Here is a 22232-nt window from a genome sequence, read left to right as displayed (position 1 = left end):
CTACCCCATAGTCAAACTGTGGCATAAAAGGCAGGATGTGACAAAGAAATCAGGTACAGAAGAGGGGTAAAAGACAACCATATTTTTAATATTCCTGACACAAGTCACTTATCTATCAACAGATCCACAGCAGCTCTGAAGGACTGAGGAGGTAAAAAGTTAAATTATAAAAGCTCCCATCATCTCCACAAAGAAGCATGACACTTCCAAGAATGACAAAGTCAAGCCCATTTGAGCCAAAAGCCTTTAAAGGAAAAAGAAGAAAGTTGGACCCAGAGATGAGAAGGGACTTTCTGATTATCTGGAAAGCTAAAGGTTAGTGCAACCTACTTTCACACCATCAGCCAAGTCACTCTTAACCACCCTACAGCATCCTCAGATGAAAAAACTATGCCCCAGAGAAGTTGAGTAATTTGCTCACAGTCCTCACAGTATTTCCAAAACTCACTTGATCCGAACCTTATGGAAATGCTCATATAGACATGTTAAATGAGTTCAAACAATCAGAGGCAATTACGGAAGACTTCGTGAAGGAGATTAAGTTGCGACCAGGGATCTTAAAGGACACTTAGGACTCTGCTGGAAAAAGGAGAAACATTTCAAACTAAAGGCACTGGGAAGAAACAAATGCCCCAGATTGATATTCGAAGGACAATAAAGAGACATACAGAACAGAAGAAAGGTGTAGATAGGGTAATAATGAGAAACAGAGAAACTGGGACCAAATTGCAGAGAGCCGTGAATGTCTGGCTCAGTTTGGACCAAATTCTGTCCAAGTCATAAAAATCTCAAAAACGACTCCCTCGTTTCTGTTGATGCTTCCAAGACCAGTATGAGTGAGGTAAATAAACTTACACAGATTTCATTTCCCTCACAAAGACCTATTTGTCTTGGAGATATGACACAGTTATATTCCTGAGCTAGAAATTTCAAATCTACATATATAATTCATTTCACATAGTGAATAACTAAGAATCAAAAGGAAAAAGAGAAAATAGACTGAAATCAGAGTGTGAGAACGAATCATTTCCTTGTAAAACTTCCCTAGGGTCTCTTTTTCATAAAATAAATTAGAAAAATGATTTACTGACCCTATTACATGCCAGGAAATTTACATATGTTATCTCTATTCCTGTAACAACCTTTCAGAGCAGGTATTACTCCTCTATTATAAATGAAGAAATTGAGGCTCAGAGAAGGAAAACATTTGCCCAAAGTCATACAGAGTACAACAGCAGAACTGTATTTAAACCCAAAGGCAGGGGCGGGCAGGGGTGGGGGTGTTCTCTGGGAGTGGGGATTGTCTACAGAGGAATTTCCATGAAACAGCCTTACATAGAAGCTAGTGTCCTGGTTTAAAAAAAAAAAAAAAAAAGCCAATGAACCTGGCTGATCCTCTCCTGTACACATCCCTTAGGGTATACAGAAAGGAGCATAATTTCTTTTCACTACATGAAGAGCTTTCTTGCCCAAACATGCCTGCCACTAAGGATCTGGAGAAGGCTGTGTCAGCTAAGCATAAAGCCACTATAAACCTGACAATCTTCCTTGGAGCAACCACCAGGCCTGAGCAGAGATAGGCAAATGCCTGTTTTCATAGTCTCTTTCATAAAATAGTTATTCAGAGTTTATCCAAACTTAGCAAATAAGAATAAAAGCACAGTTTTGTTTTCTCTTATTGGGGGGAGAGGGAAGACCTGTCTTGCAAAATCTCATAACTGAGAAAAAATATCTGCAAATTATAAACCTGACAAAGAACTTATATCCAGAATATATAAAGAATTCTTATAATTCAGTAAGACAAACAAACCAAATAAGTAGGCAAAAGACACGGACAGATATCCTACCAAAGAAGACATATGAATGGCTGATAAGCACATGAAAAGGTACTCTACATCATTAATCATTAGGAAAATGCAAATTAAAACCATAATGAGATACCACTGTATACTCATTATAAAAAAAAGCTACATAAAGCCAAGCCACTTTGTGAAATAGTTTGGCAGTTTCTTTAAAAGTTAAGCATGAGTTTACCATAACCTCAGCAATTCCACTCCTAGAAACCTACCCAAGACAAATTAAAACATATGTGCATATGTGCACACAAAGACTTGTGTGTGAATGTTCATAACAGCATGTTCATAATAGCCAAACTGGAAACAATCCAAATGCCCGTCAACTGGTAAACTAATAAACAAAGTGTGATATATATTCATACCATGGAATACTACTCAGAGATAAAAAAAATAACAATAAAGTGGTATACTAAAACCTGCATGAACCTCAACAATATTATGCTAAGTAAAAGAAGTCACATGCAAATGACTACATACAGTAGTACCACTTTATCTGTATTTTCACTTTCCGTGGTTTCAGTATCTGCAGTCAACCATAGTCCAAAAATATTAAATGGAAAATTCCAGAAATAAACTATCCATAAGTTTTAAATTGCACACCACTCTGAGTATCAATGATGAGATCTAGCACCATCCCACTCCATCCTGCCCAGGATGGGAATCATCCCTTTGTCCAGCCTATCCTCACTACCTGCCCATTAGTAACTCAGTAGCCATCTCGGTGATCGGATCAACTGTGGCAGTACTGCAGAGCTTGTGTTCAAGTCACCTTTATTGTACTTAATAACGGCCCCAAAGTGCAAGCACAGTGATGCTGGCAATTTGGATATGTCAAAGAGAAGCCATCTTTTAAAGTGCTTCCTTTAAGTGAGAATGTGAAAGTCCTAGACTTGAAAAAAAATCATATGCCAAGGTTGCTAAGATCTATGGTAAGAACTAATCTTCTATCTGTGAAATTGGGAAGAAGGAAAAGGAAATTTGTGCTAGTGTTGTTGCTTCACTCAAACTGCAGAAGTTATGGCCACAGTGGGTGATAAGTGCTTAGTTAAAATGGAAAACACTGCTGACCGATTAGCTCAGTTGGCTACAGCATCATGCTGATAACACCAGGGGGCTAGGGTTCAATCCCTGTACTGGCTGGCTGCCAAAAAAAATTTTTTTAAATGGAAAAGGCATTGAATTTGTTGGTGGATGACATGAACAGAAAACATATTCTAAATGACAACAACATGTCAAGCCAGAAAGCATTAAGCTTATACAAAGACTTCAACAAGGGATCCCCTGAAACGAATGACAATGAGCTATTTACCGTAAGTAAGGGATGGTTACACAGACTCAGGAATATAGAAGGTCAGGAGTAGGCTAATTCTTCATGGCAATACCTACATCACTCGCCTCACTTCATCTCACCATGTAGGCAGTGTATCATCTCACATCATCACAGGTAGGTGAGTACAGTATGAGATTGAGAGACCACATTCACATAACTCCTCTTACATTATATTGTTATAATTGTTCTATTTTATTATTAGGTATTGTTGTTAATCTCTTACTGTGCCTAGTTTATAAACTAAACTTTATCATAGGTACATATGTACAGGAAAAACCACAGCACATATAGAATTTGGTACTATCCACAGTTTCAGGCATCTGCTGGGGGGTCTTGGAACATTTCCCCCGAAGATAGGGAGGTCTACTGTACATCGTATGATTCCATTTTATAAAATGTCCAGAAAAGACAATTTTATAGAGTCAGAAAGCAGATCAGTAGTTGGGGGTGAGGGGGGTGGTGAGAGGCTGAGATAGAAAGAGGGACTGACTACAAAAGAATTTGAGAGAATTTGGGGGGATGATGGAAATGTTCTAAAACTACAGTAATGGTGGCACAACTCTATAAATTTATTAAAAATCAATGAATAAGTACACTTACAGTAGATAAATTTTATGCTATGGAAATTTATCTCAATAGAGCTTTTTTTAAAAGCAACTGCCAAATACATATATTTATATATACTTATACGTATTCATATATATTTAGTAACTCCAGGGAAACAAGTATATAGGAAAGGAAATGTAATTATAATATTTTATCAATTAGCTATAAAATCTAAAATCATAATAATGTAATTACTATGTAATCATAAATCAATGATGAATATTGATTTAACCAAAATATTGCTTTATTAGAAGGAAGGAGAGAGTGTCTATAAAACTGTTAATTTCTCGGGCTGGCTGGTTAGCTCAGTTGGTTAGATCACAGTGTCATAATACTAAAGTCAAGGGTTCGAATCCCAAAACCCACCAGCTGCCAAAAAAAAAAAAAAAAAAAAAAAAAGACTGTTAATTTCTCATCTTCAATAGTAGGAAGTCAAAGGAGTGTGCCAAAAATTGATAAATCGAGAAATAGCAGAATAAGCATGCCATTTAGATGCATAGCAGTAAGCAGAGGAAGAAATACAATGGCTTTCCCAGGAAGAAAAAGCTTATGAACTATTCACAGACTGAAATGATCTAAAATGCAACAGTAAAGTCTCAAGCTAGTTACATAGTTTGAGAAAAGTGCTACGAGAACACCAGATGCTGTGGCATTTACCAGCCCTTCTTCCACTAGAGGGTGTAAGGACAACACCACAGAAGGACATAAACCATTGTTGGGTGACCTGATGTCACATATTAGGAAGAAGCAACCATTTGAAAAAACCTCACAAAAGCTGAAGATGGAATTCCAGACAACCTCGTAGAAGAAAAGAAAGCTATTTCTCACTTCCTGTAATTTAACAGCAAAGACGAAGCATTTGTAGTTTTAAAAAGGACTACAAAGAAAATGACTATAGATTATAAGATACACAAGGGGTAATATTTTATTTCTGAACCAGTCATTTTAATCCAGTATCCAGCTGGCAGGGCACTTAAGGCTGGGGTGAAGAGATGGAGAGTAGGGCAGTAACTGCTACAAGGTATATGGCGTTTCTTTAAGGTTGCATTTTTAAGCACAACAGTTATTAGAATTTTTTTTTTTTTTTAACTGCAGGTTGCAATCCATTAGTGGGTCCAGGAAAATCTATTTTGGTCAATCAATTGTTGATCACAATCAACAATCTTTTGAATAAAATGGAATAGATTGGAAACTATCACAGTACTTAGAACACGTAAGGATAATTATTATTTGGTAAGACTAATTCTAAATTATATTCATTACAGACACATATGTGTGTGTATACTAGGTCAAGACATAAAAGGTATTGCTTACTCAGGGTTGCAGGCTTTTTTAAGCTCAGAAACACTGAGCTAGAACTTGAAGACCCTCATCATGTCCTCTGTTTGATCAACTCTCCCCAAGGGAAGAAAAGCAGTCATCATTTCTTTGCCACTAAGCCAAATGAGCACAACAGAAGATGCATTTGCTATTGTCCACAGGTCCCAATCAAATTAACTAAAAGCCCTGAAAGTTTACTGGCAAAAACTGGACAGAAATAAATAAGTCCATTCCAGAGATAAAGGGAAGAAATGGTTAGAAAAAGAGAAAGAAAAAAATTCTTGAGATGAAAGAAAATGTTTTTCAAGAATAAAACCTTTAGGTCATTTTTACCCTCTATATTAAAAGTAAGGCTGCCACTCCGAATTTAAATCTGTAATTGCCTAAGTCATATTTATCAACTTAAACACCTCCTTTGATATTCCCATTTGTTTGTGGGAATCACTGGGAAACATATCCATATGGTGGCTTTCAATGGAATTTTAGAAAATTGAATGAAAAAAAACTTTGAGGAGTCACTGACGAGTATTTTAAAAATCTGATAGTCTGACAACATGATGTTACTTTTTTTCTTTATATTTAAAATACAAAACTATTAATTATAGACAACAAGCTATTTTAACAAATAAGTTATGAAGAAAACTTGACAGAAATGTTACTCAAGGGACCTTCAGGTCATATAAAGACTTTTCATGCTGCTGTATTCTCCAAAGATTCCATAATATCTTATTTTGTCACACTAGCAGGAGAACAGCTGCATTCAAAGAAGAGAGAAACTGACAGAAAAATACAAAAGGGAAATACAAGACACAAAGACTGAAAATCTGGAGTTCCCGTCCATTTCTGCCACTTACTACTTATATGTGATATTGGCAGATTCATTTAAAAATCACTGTGCCTTGGTTTTCTTATCTATAAAATAGGGAAAATAAAGCCCAACATATCTGGTATAGCTATTGTAAAGACCAAAACTGAATATACACTATACTTTACAAACAGTAGTTTTTATATTTACTAATATTCCCAGTTCCATAGCTGACTCAACACCTGAACCCAAGCAAGAGTCTGTGCTCTCTCTTATCTCAAATATTAATGGCAGCATTTCATTCTCATGCAGTTCAAGTGTTAGATAATGCAACATGCCGTAATTTAAGGTTCTAAGAAAAAAGGATACAGTGAGGGTACTGCTATCAGCATTACTTTCAATACTCAGTTTTGCAAATATCCCACTGCTGAACATTTCTTACTTAGTTGGACAGCCCCAGTGAAGCAAAAATTTGTTTTTATCTGCTCTAATCCTCCTCTTCTACCCATCTCCCAAATTGAGATGATCCTAAAACAAAATTCAACCAAGTAACCACTAAGGAAATACAAAGTTGCTGACAACAAAAATCATCCCTGAAGTTAATTACAGTATAAGTTACTTTAATCAACTAACTTGTTAAGTTTCAGAAGAGTCTCCATCTCCTAAGTCAAATATGCCAAGGGATACTTCTGGCATTTCTTCTCCCAGTAGCCAAGTTGTATCCTTACCAAAAATCACTTGTGATTATTCACCAATCTGCTACAGAAGTTATAAGTTCTTACAGTTATAAAAATAAAAGTTACATAAATCAATGCAATAAAAGTTTTAAAAGTTTGCTTGAAAAACACTCCCATTTGAACACTTTGAGAATACTTAAGTTAAAACTGCTCCGTCAAATTAAGTGGGCAATACAACCATAAAGCCTGGGCAAGAAGGAGGAAATGATAAAAATCTAGACAGTTTCACCCAGATTGTTTTGAATGTCATTAAAACCTTGTTCCTCTTTAAAAAACAAACAAACATGGTTAGAGCTCTGCTTTATAACACCAATGTCACAGCCACCAAAAACTAAAACTAAAACAAAAATAAACAAAAACTAGAACTTATAGACGATGGTTTGTGAACATAGTTTTTATGCAAAATAAATAAATAATAAATAGTGTTCCAATAAGTAGTTTTATATGCATATAAAAGGCCTTAACCTCACATCAGAATACTAAAGCGTAAACATATATTTGTTTAAATTAAAATAAAATGCTCCAAAACAAAAGTTTTAAATTATTTCCCCCACTTCAACCAGTTGTTGAGATTAATCCATGGCCTTCTAGTCTCAATGACATTGACTATACTTCTTTAATTATAGCTAGGTGACCATACATCCCATACATCCCAGTTTACCTGGGACTGTTTCAACATAATTATTAGCATCCCTTTTCACTCTCAAAAGTGTTCCAACTTGAATGATAAATGTACATGGCCATCCTAATTATAGAAGACTTATATAAAGAGGTGGTGAGGAGCCAGTCTTACAACCCCTACTGTACTTTCTAGGAACGTACATAAAAGCCATCCCAAATAAATAATCTTAGCAAAAACAGTAAGCTTGCTAGTAAGAATTAAGTCCTCCTCTAATCAGATTGCTGTTGCTAAGTCCCTCCTATATAAAAACTCTAGAGCTGATGCACACAAGTACTCTCCTATTTAAAAAATATTACAAACCCACAAAATATTCTAGCCTTAAACAACACTTTGAAACATTCATAAGCACATGCATATGTATGTAAATCACAAAGAAATAGCAAGGAATCTAAACCACTATGTTGTATCATCAACCTAAAATCTTGCATGGCCTAAGATAAAATATTTAGTTTTTCTAAGCTGGTTTTTCACTTCTATAAAACTGGAACAATGTTTGTTTCCTCCACTTCCAAAGAGAGACCACATTAGCAAGCACAGTGAAGTGCTTGGAGTGCTTTTATAAAAGCAATGGACTGCCATCGCATAAAGCTTGTTAACTGAGCAGGAAAGAAGGCTAAGGTGACCTTGCATAAAAAAGCAAAACCTCTACAAATTGGTGGGGGCGGGGAGTTCCCCTCCTACCCTCCTCACCCTCCCCCTGCAAGTTTTTAATTCAAATGTGCTGCTGGGGGCTTATATAACATGATAAAAGAGTCACTGAAACAATGAAATGCTCATCTGCTTAGTGCTAATGAACTTAGTTATAATAATCCTTAACCAGGGATCACAGACTCCTAGACCTACGGTGAGCTTCAAGAGGTCTATGAAGCTCCCAAACGGTAAAAACAATAATGTGAGTGAGTGAGTGGGAACATTCACACATGACCACATTTTCCTTGGGTGAGTCAATAATCCCCAGTATAGAAGAAATGGTTCTCAAATAGTAGACAAATTACAGTTCTTATGAAATTAAGAACTGAATTTGAATTGTGTGTTACCTTAGATAAATCACTTTACCTCTGTGTGCCTCAATTTCCTTGTCTTTCCAAAGGAAACATTTTGTCTCATCTACTTCAAAAAGTGGTTGGGAGGATGAGATTAGAAAATGTTGATGAAAATTTAAAAAAAAAAAAAAAAAAGAAAATGTTGATGAATATGCTCCAAAACAGTCAAAAGACTGCAATTTTTACCTCTTTTAAAATGACCATAAGATGCTAATAAAAATCCTGTTTGGGGATGGTTCATATCTATTTATAAAGGAACAGCAAAGGAATAAGGAAAGCACACAATTAAAATTAACTTTCACCCTACTCCCCAGCCCCGGTATTTGCTGAGCCAAAACCATGCTGCGAAGAAGTAAAGATTACAAGTTCAGTTTTTGCCCAACTCAGGCTGTTCAGTGACCAGTGTTTCACACTGATAAATGCCTCCCAAATCTCAAAGAACAAAGTGAGAGGTCACAGAGTTAGGTGCATTAATTAGCAGTATTCATTTGGGTTCTGTATTCATCAAATACAATATGCAGCTACTCAATATTTGCCTATTTGCACTACTCTAAAATTCCTAATTAAAAGATCCAGCTAGAATACAAAATAAAACCCAAGAAAATAAACTAAAATAAACCTGTCACTATCAGAATGTGCCTCAAAGTAAATTAGCAGCTTTAAACCATGGCAAAGGGTCTGCACAGGCCTACAGCAGAGATAGCATGAGTAATGACTGTGCAGATTACAGGAAGGGGCCCTGCTACGAAAGAAAGGAAAAATAGAGTAGTTCCAAGCAAAGAGACTACTTTTTGTGCTTTAACAAATTCCTATTAACTCCTTTTGCTTAGCTCCTTATTGATCCATAGTCCCCACAGGAAGAACACAGCACTATACAACTCTTTCAGATTCTTTTAAACTCAGTAAGTGTATTTCGCTACTTTACATCAATTAGCTTTACCTTCCTATATTCAAAATAAGCAACATTTTATAAATAACAAAACATTTGCACTAGTATGCAAGATTAGAATAAGAGACTGACTTAGATACCTTACATATTAAGTATCTTAAGTGAAAAGTACAGGATGAAACAGAGAAAATGTCACTCCTTTTAAAGCAGCCCATAGGAATGCAGTTCTCAACCTTGGCTGCACAGCAGAATCACTTGCAGGGATTTCTAAATATTTGAATGGCTTTTCCTAATCTTAGGCCTACTCAATCAGAATCTCTGAGGACTGTATCTCCAGGTATCAGTATTTTTTCTGACATATGGCCAAAATATAGAATATCAAAGGGTGTAAATTTCACAGCTCTAGAGTAGACCCAAACTAAGAAAAACAAAACCTCTATATTCTCTTTCAATTTGGGATAAATGACCAGATCTTTCACCAAAACTTCCATTCAATTTGAATAGTGATAATCTCACTGGGAGGTAAACACAGAGATGAACAACACTTTCTTTTCCCTTTCTCTCCATACTCCATCCGCGGCCAGTTTAATGTCACCCACCACCAAAAGTGCGAGAATTGGGCAAATACTCTCAAATCTGCAAGGTCCCCAAATAGATGACTATTGATTATGGGCCATTCTAGTTTTTAAGATCAGCTGCAGGGGCTTTGATGAGGTTCAATTAACCTCTGGAAAAGGGAACTATATAAACACTTTCATTTAGCACGATAATGACTCATATCCCTCAGATAAGCCTAACAACGGTGGCTATTTCTGACAACCTATAAGGAATCATGGATAGGCATTTGAAAATATTTCCAGGAGTTACCATTTCAAATCTCCTGAAAAATGTCAATATTCCCAAACAGCAAAGATACAAATTTCATTCAGAGGCTAAGTGGCTCAAGCCACACCATTTTTCTGAGAGATAGCCTTACCTGTTTTACCCTAACTCTGCTTCAGCCTCATCTGCTCAAGCCTTCAAATAGCAAAAAAACAGGGAAGGTTTTTATACACTCGCCTAAACCATACTGAGGATGTCTCATAGGAAGTAGTTCTGCTCTGACCCACAACAGGGCCTGGGCTTTTTCCAATCATTCCCCCTTCTAACAAAGAAAGGCAGCAGAAACTTTGCTCTGTCAAACAAGCCTTCCCTTGCTTATGATTAAAACCATAAGGCTGAATTCCCCCAGGGAGGAGAATGGAATTTTCTTGCTGCAGATTATTGCAAAGACTCAAAAAAATCTGTGCAGGCAGGGGACTAAGTGGGAGAAAATAAAGAGACAAGACCAGCATTTAAAATTATGAAGATTCAAAAAAAACAGGTTTAAAAATTATTATACGGCCTGGGGAAGAAAAAACAAAAGCAATCATGACTGTGCTTGAGTGACTGTTTTCCCCTATAATATCCACAATTTTAATAACAGTATTATAATACTTTTAGGATTAAGAAATATATTTAATTTATCTCTCTAAAACTACGTTCATTGCAGAAACAAGCCATATTATCTTCCAAAATAAGTAATTTCAGGAAATTCTCTCTATCATAGCATCCTTTGATAAAACACACACACATACATACACACCCACCCACCCACCCACACCCACACCCACACACCCACACACACACACCCCCACACACACACACACACACATTATCTGAGTTATAAAAAGCAGATTCCAACCTGGCTGTCCCGCGCTGGGAATCCATGATAACCTGGGGTCAGAGGCTCGTTCTAAGAGAAAGAAAAGAAAAATATCAAACTATAAGAGGAAAGAAAATGTTAAGAATAATCTAAATCATTGAACTGATCAAATATAAATTCCTGCTCTGGCTCCTAAAATGTTCCATTGCTACCTAACTATATAGTTTTATATCTCCCAGTTAAGCCGCTACAATGGCAAAAACACACACAAACAAAAGAAACAGTATTCGCTTAGGAACATTGTTCATATACACTGTTTTCCTCCTGTTCATCTAAATCTGTTTCCTTCCCAGTATCTCTCTCTTTTTTTTTTTTTTAAAGATGAACGGTAAGGGGATCTTAACCCCTGACTTGGTGTTGACAGCACCACGCTCACCCAGTGAGCAAACCGGCCATCCCTATATGGGATCCGAACCCGTGGCCTTGGTGTTATCAGCACCGTACTCTCCCGAGTGAGCCACAGGCCAGCCCCCTTCCCAGTATATCTCAATCAGGGTGCTACTGAGATTTGGAGAAGAATAATCCCTAACTTCACATTGTGGGACTTTATCATCCTCAGTCCCTACTCACTGAAAGCCAGTAGCACTCCTAAACAACCAAAAATTTGTGCACATTCCCAAATGTCCCCTGGTAGGAAAGGGGACAAGTACCACGCCTGTTGAGAACTGCTTCTTGATCTGGAAGTTTTAGCCCCTCCTCTCTCTGTTTTCCCTCAGTTCTTTTAAATCCAGATGAAATTCTCCCTCTGTTCAAGACTTCCTCTACCACTCTACAACATCTTATGGACTCAAGTGACTCCTTCTACAGACATACATATGTTAATATTTATTTAGGTTATTTGTGTAGTTTACTTTTCTTATTACTTAAGATTATAACTCATCTTATTTTTTAAAGGTATATAATATCATGAGTGACTGTTTCATCTTCACATTAAACCACTAAATCAAAATCCTTGAGGGCAAGGACAATAGCTAATCAAAGCTATGTAAACTCTAATTTAGTATAAGGTCATACAACATGAGCACTCAAAGTACTGTGAGATGACTGATGGAGTAAGAAAGATGAAAAACATGCTCACTTCAGCAGCCTATATACTAAAATTGGAACGATACAGAAAAGATTAGAACGGCCCCTGAGCGAGGATGACATGCAAATTTGTGAAGCATTCCATATTTTTCAACTCTGTACCCCACAGATACGTACATTCAACTGTGTTACAATAAGAAAATTTATTTATTTTAAAAAAAGAAACAACAACAAAAAAAGAAAGATGAATAAAATAAGGCCCTTGCCCACAGGGGAACTTTAAATGGGAGGAGATATACATGCACACAAAGGAATAAATAAAAACATACGGTACTTCTTTAATTTCGAAAGTGCTCAACACAGCTACTTTAAAGATATTCATCCTTCTTCCATTCATTTGTACTTTCATTCCTACTAGCAGAATAACAACTTGAGAGAAATTTTCATTGACAGGACTCTCAAATATGACAAGAAAATAAACTTCCTACCTAATGGTAGGTACATCATCAAAGATATGATTATATGAATCAAATATTCATATATGGACAGTCAAAAGTCCATACTCCCTTCAAAAACATGAAAGCCAGGCATCAACTTAAACTCACTGCAGAGACCCTGTGTCTTGTTCACCATGGTTTTCCCAAGATCTAGCACAGTGTCCAACACATGGTAGATACCCAAAAGAATGTGTAAATAAACAAATGAAGTTAAATAACTGAAAATTATTTAGGAATTCAGTCACTGATTCAATCATGGACAATCCAAGTTCTCTTTTTCTATTCCTAAATTCCTATTTTGGACATTTTAATATTTATAAGTTAGTCTCCCTAAACAAAGCACACCAGACCCTGAAGATACCTGCCTTAAAAAAAAAAAAAATTGGGCCGAGCCCGTGGCGCACTTGGTAGAGTGCTGCGCTGGCAGTGCGGCGACGCTCCCGCCGCGGGTTCGGATCCTATATAGGACTGAACGGTGCACTCATTGGCTGAGTGCCGGTCACGAAAAAACGACAAAAAAAAAAAAAAAAAAAAAAAAAAAAAAAAAAAAAATTATGTGCTGGCCTGTGGCTCACTTGGGAGAATGTGGTGCTGATAACACAATCTTGAGAAAGTACAAAAAGTTGAAGGACTCACGTTTCCTGATTTTAAAGTTTACAACAGAGCTACAATTATCAAGATAGTGTAATACCTGCATAATGACAGACATATAGACCAATGGGATACAATTCAAAGTTCAGAAATAAACCCTTACAGTTATGACAAACTGATTTTTGAAAAGGGTGCCAAGAAAGTCAATGGGGAAAAAAATAGTCTTTTCAATAAATGGTACTGAGACAACTAGATGTCCTCATGTAAAAGAATGAAGTTGAAACCCTGCTTCACACTATATACAAAATTAACTCAAAATAGAACATATCTAAAACTACAAAATTCTTAAAAGAAAATATAGGAGTAAATCTTCATGACGTTTGGTTAGGCAACAGTTTCTTCAATATGACACCAAAAGCACAAGTGACAAAGAAAATAGATAAATTAGACTTCAACAAAATTACAAACTTTTGTGCTTCGAAGAACACCATCACGTATGTGAAAAGACAAACCACAGAATCAGTGAATATATTTGCAAATCATATGTTTGACAGGATACATATCCAGAGTACATAAAGAATTCTTACAACTCAACAACAAAAGGACAAATAACCCAATTTCAAAAATGGGTAAAGGATTTAAACAGGGAATTCTCTAAAAAGGTATGCAAATGGCCAATCAGAACATGAAAAGATGCTCAATATCATTAGCAATTATGCAAATCAAAACCACACTGAGATAACACACCCACTAAGATATTCAAAATGAAAAAGTCAGACAATAACAAGTGTTGACGAGGATGTGAAGAAATTGGAATTCTCGTACATTAGTGGGAATGCAAAATTGTACAACCACTTTGGAAACAGTTGTGCAGTCCCTCAAAATGTTAAACACAAAATTACCTTATGACTCAGCAGTTCCACACCTAGGAATAAAACCAAGAAAACTGAAAACATATTTCTGTACAAAAGCTTGTACATGAATGTTTACAGCAGCATCATTTCATAATAAAGAGTAGAAACAACCCAAATGTCCACCAATTGATGAATGGATAAACAAAATATCCATTTCAAAATACGGATGTTTGAAAATAACATTCAAACATCCATAAGTGAATATTATTAAGCAATAAAAAGGAATGATATAACACACATAAATCTTGACAACATCATGCCAAAAGGGGGAAAAAAAAAAAAAAGACACAAAAGGCCACAAATTATATGATTCCATTTATATGAAATGTCCAGAATAGGTAAATCCATAGAGACAGAAAATAGACTCATAATTCCAGGGGCTAGGGGGAAGAAATGGGCAGTTACTGCTAATGGGTACCAAGTTTATATGGGGGATGATGAAAATGTTCTGGAATTAGATATTGGCGATGGATGCACAACTCTGTGCTTATACCTAAAACTACCAAACCACTGAAAAAAACACATTTAAAAGGTGAAATTTGTGGTATGTGGATTACATCTCATTAAATCTATTATTTAAAATAATAATAGTTATAGGCAATGTTGGCTGTCATACTGATTTTTACAGAAAGACAGCTTAGATTATAGTGAAAGAACAGGGCTCCTTCTGAGATCTGTAAGTGCCTTGTTTGTTCTAGATTCTATAAATTTACTTCACCACAATTTCCTACAGACTTGAACAATGATGATAATAAAGATGATGATAACACCAGACACTGAGTAAATAATCAGTACAATTCCAAGACGGAGGGGATGAAGACAAGAAAGAGGCAAGGAGGAGATAATATAGAGGTATTTAAAAATATCTTTTCTACCATTAGGGAAACTAACTCGGAGAAGGTAAGTAACCGACCCAATAACACATAGATATTAAATGAGAAAGCCAAACTGCCAACCCTGGTCTGCTGGACCCCAAAGCTCCTACTCTTTCCATTTTGCCCAGTTCTTTCCTCTAACAACCATTCCATAGTATCCCTTTATAGTAAATACTTTAAGATTGTCTGAGAGAGGGACTGTATGATTAAGAAAGTAATCAAAAACCCCAAAAGCATATTTAACAGAAATTCGTTACTCCCAGAGAACATCCCACACATAAACTATATTCCATGACATCCTGGAGTTCAACAATGCAGAGAACATTTTATAAAGAATAGATAATATTCCAGTAAGCCATATTGTCAAAAACTTTAATAGCAAAGGCGGATGTAACAGGTTGCACAGAGATGTGTCAGAGGAAATGGATTTACTCCTCCACCTGCCTTAACAAAACATTACCCTTCTTTATTCCCCACCTCTCAGATAAGACTATTTGGGACTCTCTAGCCCTTGGAAACTCCCTGCCTCTCTGAGTGGCCTTACTTAATAAAAAAAAGCTTGCTTTCCTTTTTAATTTTACCACGTATATGTCAGTCTCTTACAAATGCATTGATTTTTCACGATTTTGAATTTTATAGATATGCATCCTATTATATGTATTCTTTAGCATTTTGTTTTTGCTCAATACTACGTGACAATCATCTCCACTAATATACATCATTATATTTCAGTAATTTTGATGGCTGTTTAGTATTCCACTTTATAAATATGTCAAATTTTATTTATCTGTCCTATTTTCTTGTTAATGGACACTTAAATTATGCTTTTAAACAGTCTGTGCTCACAAACCATACTGCCTATGAATATTCTTTTAAATCTGAGATACCATTTTTCACTCATGAGATTGGCAAAAATTGAAAACATCACAAACTGTCAAGAAGATAAGTAAACAGGTACTCACATCTAATAGTAGGAATATAAGTACATTGGGAGCTCTGATTTGAAAGGCAATTTGACAGTATTATCAAAATATTAAATGCATATACCTTCTTGTAATTTTACATTTCTCTATCTGCTCTAGAGTATCGCTGTATACGTGTTCACAGGAGAATGTACAAAGTTTTTCGATGCAATGCTATTTATAATAGTGAAAAACTAGAAAGAACCTCAATTTCCTTTAGTAGTAAGGAAATACTGTTATCAATTATTGTATAATTTCAACATCCTATGTGCAAGTTTTAAAAAATAAGGTAAAATCTCTATAAACGATTTCAGGTCATAGTAAAGGATAGCAGAACAGTGTGCTATTTTAAAAAATCACAATACAAAAATAGGTTTTTCAATATGCATATGAAAAAGTAAATAGGTTGGACGGTTTACTCAGTTGGTTAGAGCTCAGTGTCAATAACACCAAAGTCAAGGGTCCAGATCCCCATATCAACCAGCTGACAAAGAAAAAAAAAGGAAATAAATGCACAGAAAAGATCGAGAAGGATAAACAACAAGTTTCTAAAAGTGGTTACTTTTAGAGAGAAGTAAAAGATCTGTGGAAGGTCTAGAGAGCATGTTTTATCTTAATTATTTGAATTTTGCAAAATGTAAAATTCAAGTATGACTTAGAGTATCACCATTACCAGTGTTTCATGCTTTATAACTTACAAAACCAATTTCGTATAATTTTACATAGTCTTCACAATGCAGAAAACAGGTTTTATAAGCCTCATTTTACAGACAACAAAACTGAATTTTAGAAAGTTTAAGTGATTTGCTCAAAGCCAAACAGTTAATGATAGTGGCTAAGCTGCCTTTGGACTTAGGTCTTAACTCTATACCCAATACTTCTACTACTTCATGACAACTAGTAAAAAACACTTCCCTGGTCCAGGCAGGAATGATTACAATTGTCTAAAGATCTGCAGCTCTGAGTTTTTAATCAGTGTAAATATAATAACTGACATTTAAAGCAGAGATGGAATTATAAGGAAAGCTAATGGAACAAACAGGATAGAAATCAGATGTGTTAAACTCCAAAGAGGAAAGGTTTTAATCTATGTCCCTATAAACAAGCATTATTGACCTACTAAGACTGAAAAACTTAGAAACTGACTCTGCCTCAGCACAAAGGCTGTTCAAAAACTTTTTAAAATATAAGAAACAAAATATCAACCACAAGAATCTTTATTAACTACAAAAGTGAGCAATCAAACCTGTTTAGAAACAACTGGTTACAAGACGTGAAAGTGCAACAGATTCTTAAGCAACTGGTCAAACAGAGCAACCATAAAGGATGGGGCATGTACAGTGGACATGAGAGAAAGAAGTGATGCACAGCAGGAAAAAACACCGCCTGACTTCTATATTCTTCACTGACTGCTTAGACGCTCCCATAGCTTTGAAAAATGCTTTTAAGCAGAAGAATCCTTCATTTATTTACTAAGAGTGGATTGAACAATTGCTTTTATAATAAGCACAGTGCTAGCATACTTGCCATTGAGAAGCTCAGAGTCATAATAATTCCATTATGTAACCGATACCATAACTAAAGTCTATAAAAAAAGGACTAAAGGACGCCAAAAGATCCTTCTAAAAAGTACATGTGGGTATGGGGGATGGGTAATAATTTCTAACCTCTTATTAGGACAAGACCTCCACTACTGTAATCGATTGATGCATGTTAAAAAGACACAATGCTTTTTAAAGCCACTTTTCTAAATGCTTTCTGAAAATTATCAATATCATTTCTGAGTGATTAGCCAATATATTTGCCCCAAATACTGCTAAAATAACCAAAAATACTGGTGAAATTATGCAGAATACTGCAAGAGGGAAAAAACATACTATTTTCTTAAGCATCTTTAAAATACAGATAGGAGAGATGCAAAGGGGATTTAACACTGAAGATCAAAAAGTCCTGCTTTCAAGCACAGGATTATAGTTGTGATATAAAATACTGGCCATAAATCCTAAGCAATGATTGATAAAACACTAACAGAAATGAAGTTGCCTGGAGAGCCTAATAAGACACCATGCTGACAACCTTCCCTGGTTTCACCTGCTTAACAGATCATGTGTTGAGCATCCAGAAACTTATTACAAAAGTATTTCTTACTGGCCTCTATCACTGATGAGGGTTGGCTAGGAGCAGGGTGCTGAAAACTAGAAATGCACAATGAAGCTAAACCAAGCAATTTTTAAAAAATCCAAAAAACTACCCTGTTGTCTTTCTTTTGTGTCTAACAAAATAAAATCAGTTTCACAAAATGGAAAGGGAAGAATACCTAAAGCACAAAATAAATTCATGACACTGCAATTTGGGGAGACGAAAGTAAAAGGAAGCAAAGCAAGGTAAGAAATGAAACTGTCCTCTACATACACAACTTGGGCAATGATACAAGCTCAGATTTTTCACTGACTTACTACCTAATTGAAAATGAATTTCACATTACCTTGCATGCATTTATCCATGAAAGGAAAGACTGATTTAGACCACACAGGCTGGGGAAAAAGCAAATCAAGTTCCTCAGGATATTTCACTATCTTGTCTGCAGTTAAGTTACTGTTTTTCAAGTATTAAGTCCATTACTGAATTTGGATTTTGAAGAAAATACCACAAGAATTGAAGATATACCTAAGGTCCATATGCTATACTACATGCAAAAACGAAACCCAGCAACAAGTGCCTCTGGCTCAGGAAGAGAGATTGCTGAGCAACCACAGGGCATCACGCTGCTTCCAAACTACATAGGGTTCAAAGTACCTAGAGATAAGATGACGGCTTATAAGGGATATGAATCTGGTAGTCTCTAACAACATGGTCCCAATATAAGGTCCAATTGGTAACTTTCTAACTGGTAGCTTTCATGCTACAATAAAATAAAACATAACTCATTCCACCTCCCATCAAGATAATCTATGACAGTTCTTTCTTACACTTACCACTCCCACCCCAAACACCCTGTCTTTTTTTATTTTTTAAATTAAAAATGCCCTGTTATGAGTTTCATGTTAAAATCTGACATGGAAGGGCTGGCCAGTTAGCTCAGTTGGTTACGGCACGGTGTTATAACACCAAGGTCAGGGGTATGGATCCTCACACTGGCCAGTCAAAAAATAATAATAAAAAAATTTTTTTAAAAATCTGACATGGGGATTTATTGGGTCTTCACAGCCCATTGTTGGGACACACTAAAATTTCCCCTTTTCAATAACAGTCACAAGTGTCTAAGAGACACTTAGACAATCAAATCCCTTTTCTTTGCAGGTAAGGAAGCTGAGACTTAGAAGTGCCCTGTCCACAGTCATTCAACTAGTTACAGATAAAAGACCCAGAACTTAGAACTCCTAGCTCTCGAATCGTATAAACTATTCACCTCAGACTCTGCTAATTGCAGCTAAATGTAATTCCTTTCATGCTGCAGCAGGGAAAGCATGAACTTTAGTAGTTGAAGAGATGTAGATTCAAATACTGGGTGTGTCACTTTCTAACTATGTGGCTCTGGTCAAATTACTTAATCTCTTTGAGCCTCAATTTTCTCAAATATGCAATAGATAATATCTACTTCACAAATTTGTGATGACTAAATGAGATAATTCAGGTGAAAGTTACCTGGCACGGTATTTAACACACAAGAGAAGCTCAAAAAGAATTCCTCCCCCACCCGCATGTCTATCAGTTGCAAATGACGTGAGAAATTATATAGTCTACGGGACTAATTCCCACAAAGTACCACATTTTCAAATAATCAACCTTTATTTTTTCTTAGCTTACTCCAACACAGTTCTTTAGGAATATGTGCCAACTGGCCATCCAGCCTCACCGAAGGTGTTTAAAAACTGGATAAAAATTAGTGATGGTGTAAAATGATTCCACTACTAAAAGATAGAACAAATAAGATACCTATCAGGTGACCAAAGCAATCTTGCCTTTCGTGGCATATATGCTTAATACAGCTAAGCAGTCTACTCCGCTTTCATAAATCCCTGCTTGGCTAACACCCTCAGTTCTTTAAATTTATTTTACAAATCCACTCTGATCTCGCTTTTTTTACATTAAAATTCGATCGTGATGACATATATTTTGAAGTGCATAAATAAGAAATTTCTTCCTAATATACCCCTTCCAGTACTAAGGTTTGACTATAAAAATTCTTCAGCAGTTTCCTCTTTTATTAAAAACTGTGATTAAATATACATAAAAGTTACCATTTTCGCCATTTTTAAGTATACACTTCTGTGGCATTAACTATATCCACACTGTTGTGCAACCATTACCACCGTCCATCTCCAGAACTCTCTAATTTTCCCCATCTGAAACATTGCACCCATTACACACGAACTCCCCTTCCTCCCTCCGCCCACCCTCTGGTAACCACCATCTGCACTGTGTCTTCATGAATCTGACTACTCTATGTACTTCATGTAAGCGGAGTCATATAATACTTGTCCTTTTGTGACTGGCTCATTTCACTTACAATAATATCTTCATGGTTCATCCACATTGTAGCACATGTCAGAGTTTCCTTCTTTTTAAGTCTGAATATTATTTTAAGCCTGAATGTTACTGTATGTAAATAATACATTTTGTTTATGCAGTCATCTGTCAATGAACACTCGACTTGCTTCCACCTTTTGACTGTGAATAGTGCTGCTATGAACATGGGTGTACAATATCTGTTCAAGCCCCTCCTTTCAATTCTTTTGGGTGTACACCCAGAAATGGAATTGCTGGATCATTGGTATTTCTGTGTCTGATTTCTTGAGGAACCACCAAACCATTTTCCACAGCAGCTGCACTGTTTTACATTCCCACCAGCAATGCACAAGGACTCCAGTTTCTCCACATCCTCGCCAACACTTATTTATTTATTTATTTTTTAAGGATGATTGGTAATCAACCACATTGTATATCGACAAAATAAAATAAAATAAAAATAAAGATGACTGGTAAGGGGATCTTAACCTTTGACTTGGTGTTATCAGCACTACACTCTCCCAAGTGAGCCACAGGCCAGCCCTCTGTTGTTTTTTTTTTTTTTTTTTTAAAAAGATGACCGGTAAGGGGATCTTAACCCTTGACTTGGTGTTGTGAGCACCACGCTCAGCCAGTGAGCGAACCGGCCATCCGTATATGGGATCCAAACCCGAGGCCTTGGTGTTCTCAGCACCGTACTCTCCCGAGTGAGCCACGGGCCGGCCCTCTGTTTGTTTTTAACAGCCATCCTAATAGATGTGAAATGTGATATTTTTATGGTTTTGATTTGTATTTCTGATTACTGATGTTGAGCATCTTTTCATGTGCTTATTGGTCATTTGTATATCTTTTTTGAAGAAATATCTACTCGAATCCTTTGGCCATTTTTTAATCAAGATTTTGTTGTTGTTGAGTTGTAGGAGTTCTTTATATATTTTGGATATTAATCCTTTAACAGATATATATTTTGCAAATATTTTCTTCCATTAGTGGATTGCCTTTTCACTCTGTTGATAGTATCCTTTGATGCACAGAAATTTACAATTTTGATGAAGTCCAATTTATCTACTTTTTCTTTTGTTGCCTCTTTTGATGTCATATTCAAGAATCCACTGCCAAACCTAAGGTCATGAAGACTTATCCCTAAGTTTCCTTCTAAGAGTTTTAGCTCTTACATTTAGGTTTTTGATCCATTTTGAGTTCGTTTTTGTACATGTTACAAGGTAAGGATCCAACATCATTTTTGTGCATATGTCTTACTTATTTTTTATTTTTGAGGTTCCTTAGATCTCTGTCCATTTCTTCTGTTCATCTTCTTCCCAGTTTCTGAGGATCTGGAATTAAGTATCCATTCTATCCGTCTGCTGGTTATCAATTAACTGACTCTCAGCTCCAAATTTACCCTTTTTGCCCGTTCTGTGAAAATGGACCAGGGCCCTTTAAATATTTTTCCTATGTTAGCATAAATGATGTCAAGCTTTGTCAGTAGAGGGCACAGGAGAGACACTACAGGAAAAAAGGGCTTTCCAGGTGCTTGCTCAGCAGCTCCTACAGGACAAGCAGCTTCCCTCCTTCTTTCCCAGCTCCTGTAGCACACAGCAGCCAACAACTAGCAGCTTCCCCCAGTAACCCTCTTCAGGTTGTTATGTAGCAGAGTTCCTCTGGTGAGACAACTCCCTGTGAACAGTTTTCCAGAGTATCCCAGAGGATGAATTTCTGGCAACTTCAAAAAGGCAGATTTACAGCAAGTTCTGCTGGTATGAGATCATAAGGACTTTCTTCTCTGCCATTCAAAGAGTCACAGCCATGCCTTCTCCAGCAAGGTCTAGATCTCAGCCCCTTGGGC

The 22232-nt window shown here is 36.2% G+C and overlaps 1 protein-coding gene and 1 non-coding gene across 8 annotated transcripts in view; one reads left to right on the top strand and one right to left on the bottom strand.

Moving 5' to 3' along the window:
- The window catches only part of RBFOX2 (RNA binding fox-1 homolog 2), a 253113-nt gene that overhangs the window by 162558 nt on the left and 68323 nt on the right, over positions 1-22232 (bottom strand). For all 7 annotated transcript variants that reach the window (XM_063074843.1, XM_063074851.1, XM_063074853.1 and 4 more), the window contains exon 2: positions 10992-11042. In XM_063074843.1, the coding sequence (XP_062930913.1) occupies positions 10992-11042 (51 nt within the window). The remainder of the gene's footprint in view (positions 1-10991; positions 11043-22232) is intronic.
- On the top strand, positions 12083-12189 carry LOC134361374 (U6 spliceosomal RNA). Its single transcript, XR_010021404.1, has one exon. It is a non-coding gene; the product is annotated as a U6 spliceosomal RNA (small nuclear RNA).

The sequence above is a fragment of the Cynocephalus volans genome, chromosome 12 (assembly GCF_027409185.1).
Source record: "Cynocephalus volans isolate mCynVol1 chromosome 12, mCynVol1.pri, whole genome shotgun sequence".
In the NCBI taxonomy this organism is placed as follows: domain Eukaryota; kingdom Metazoa; phylum Chordata; class Mammalia; order Dermoptera; family Cynocephalidae; genus Cynocephalus; species Cynocephalus volans.
Note: the sequence above shows the minus strand (reverse complement) of the source record. Positions and strands in the feature narration are given on the sequence as shown.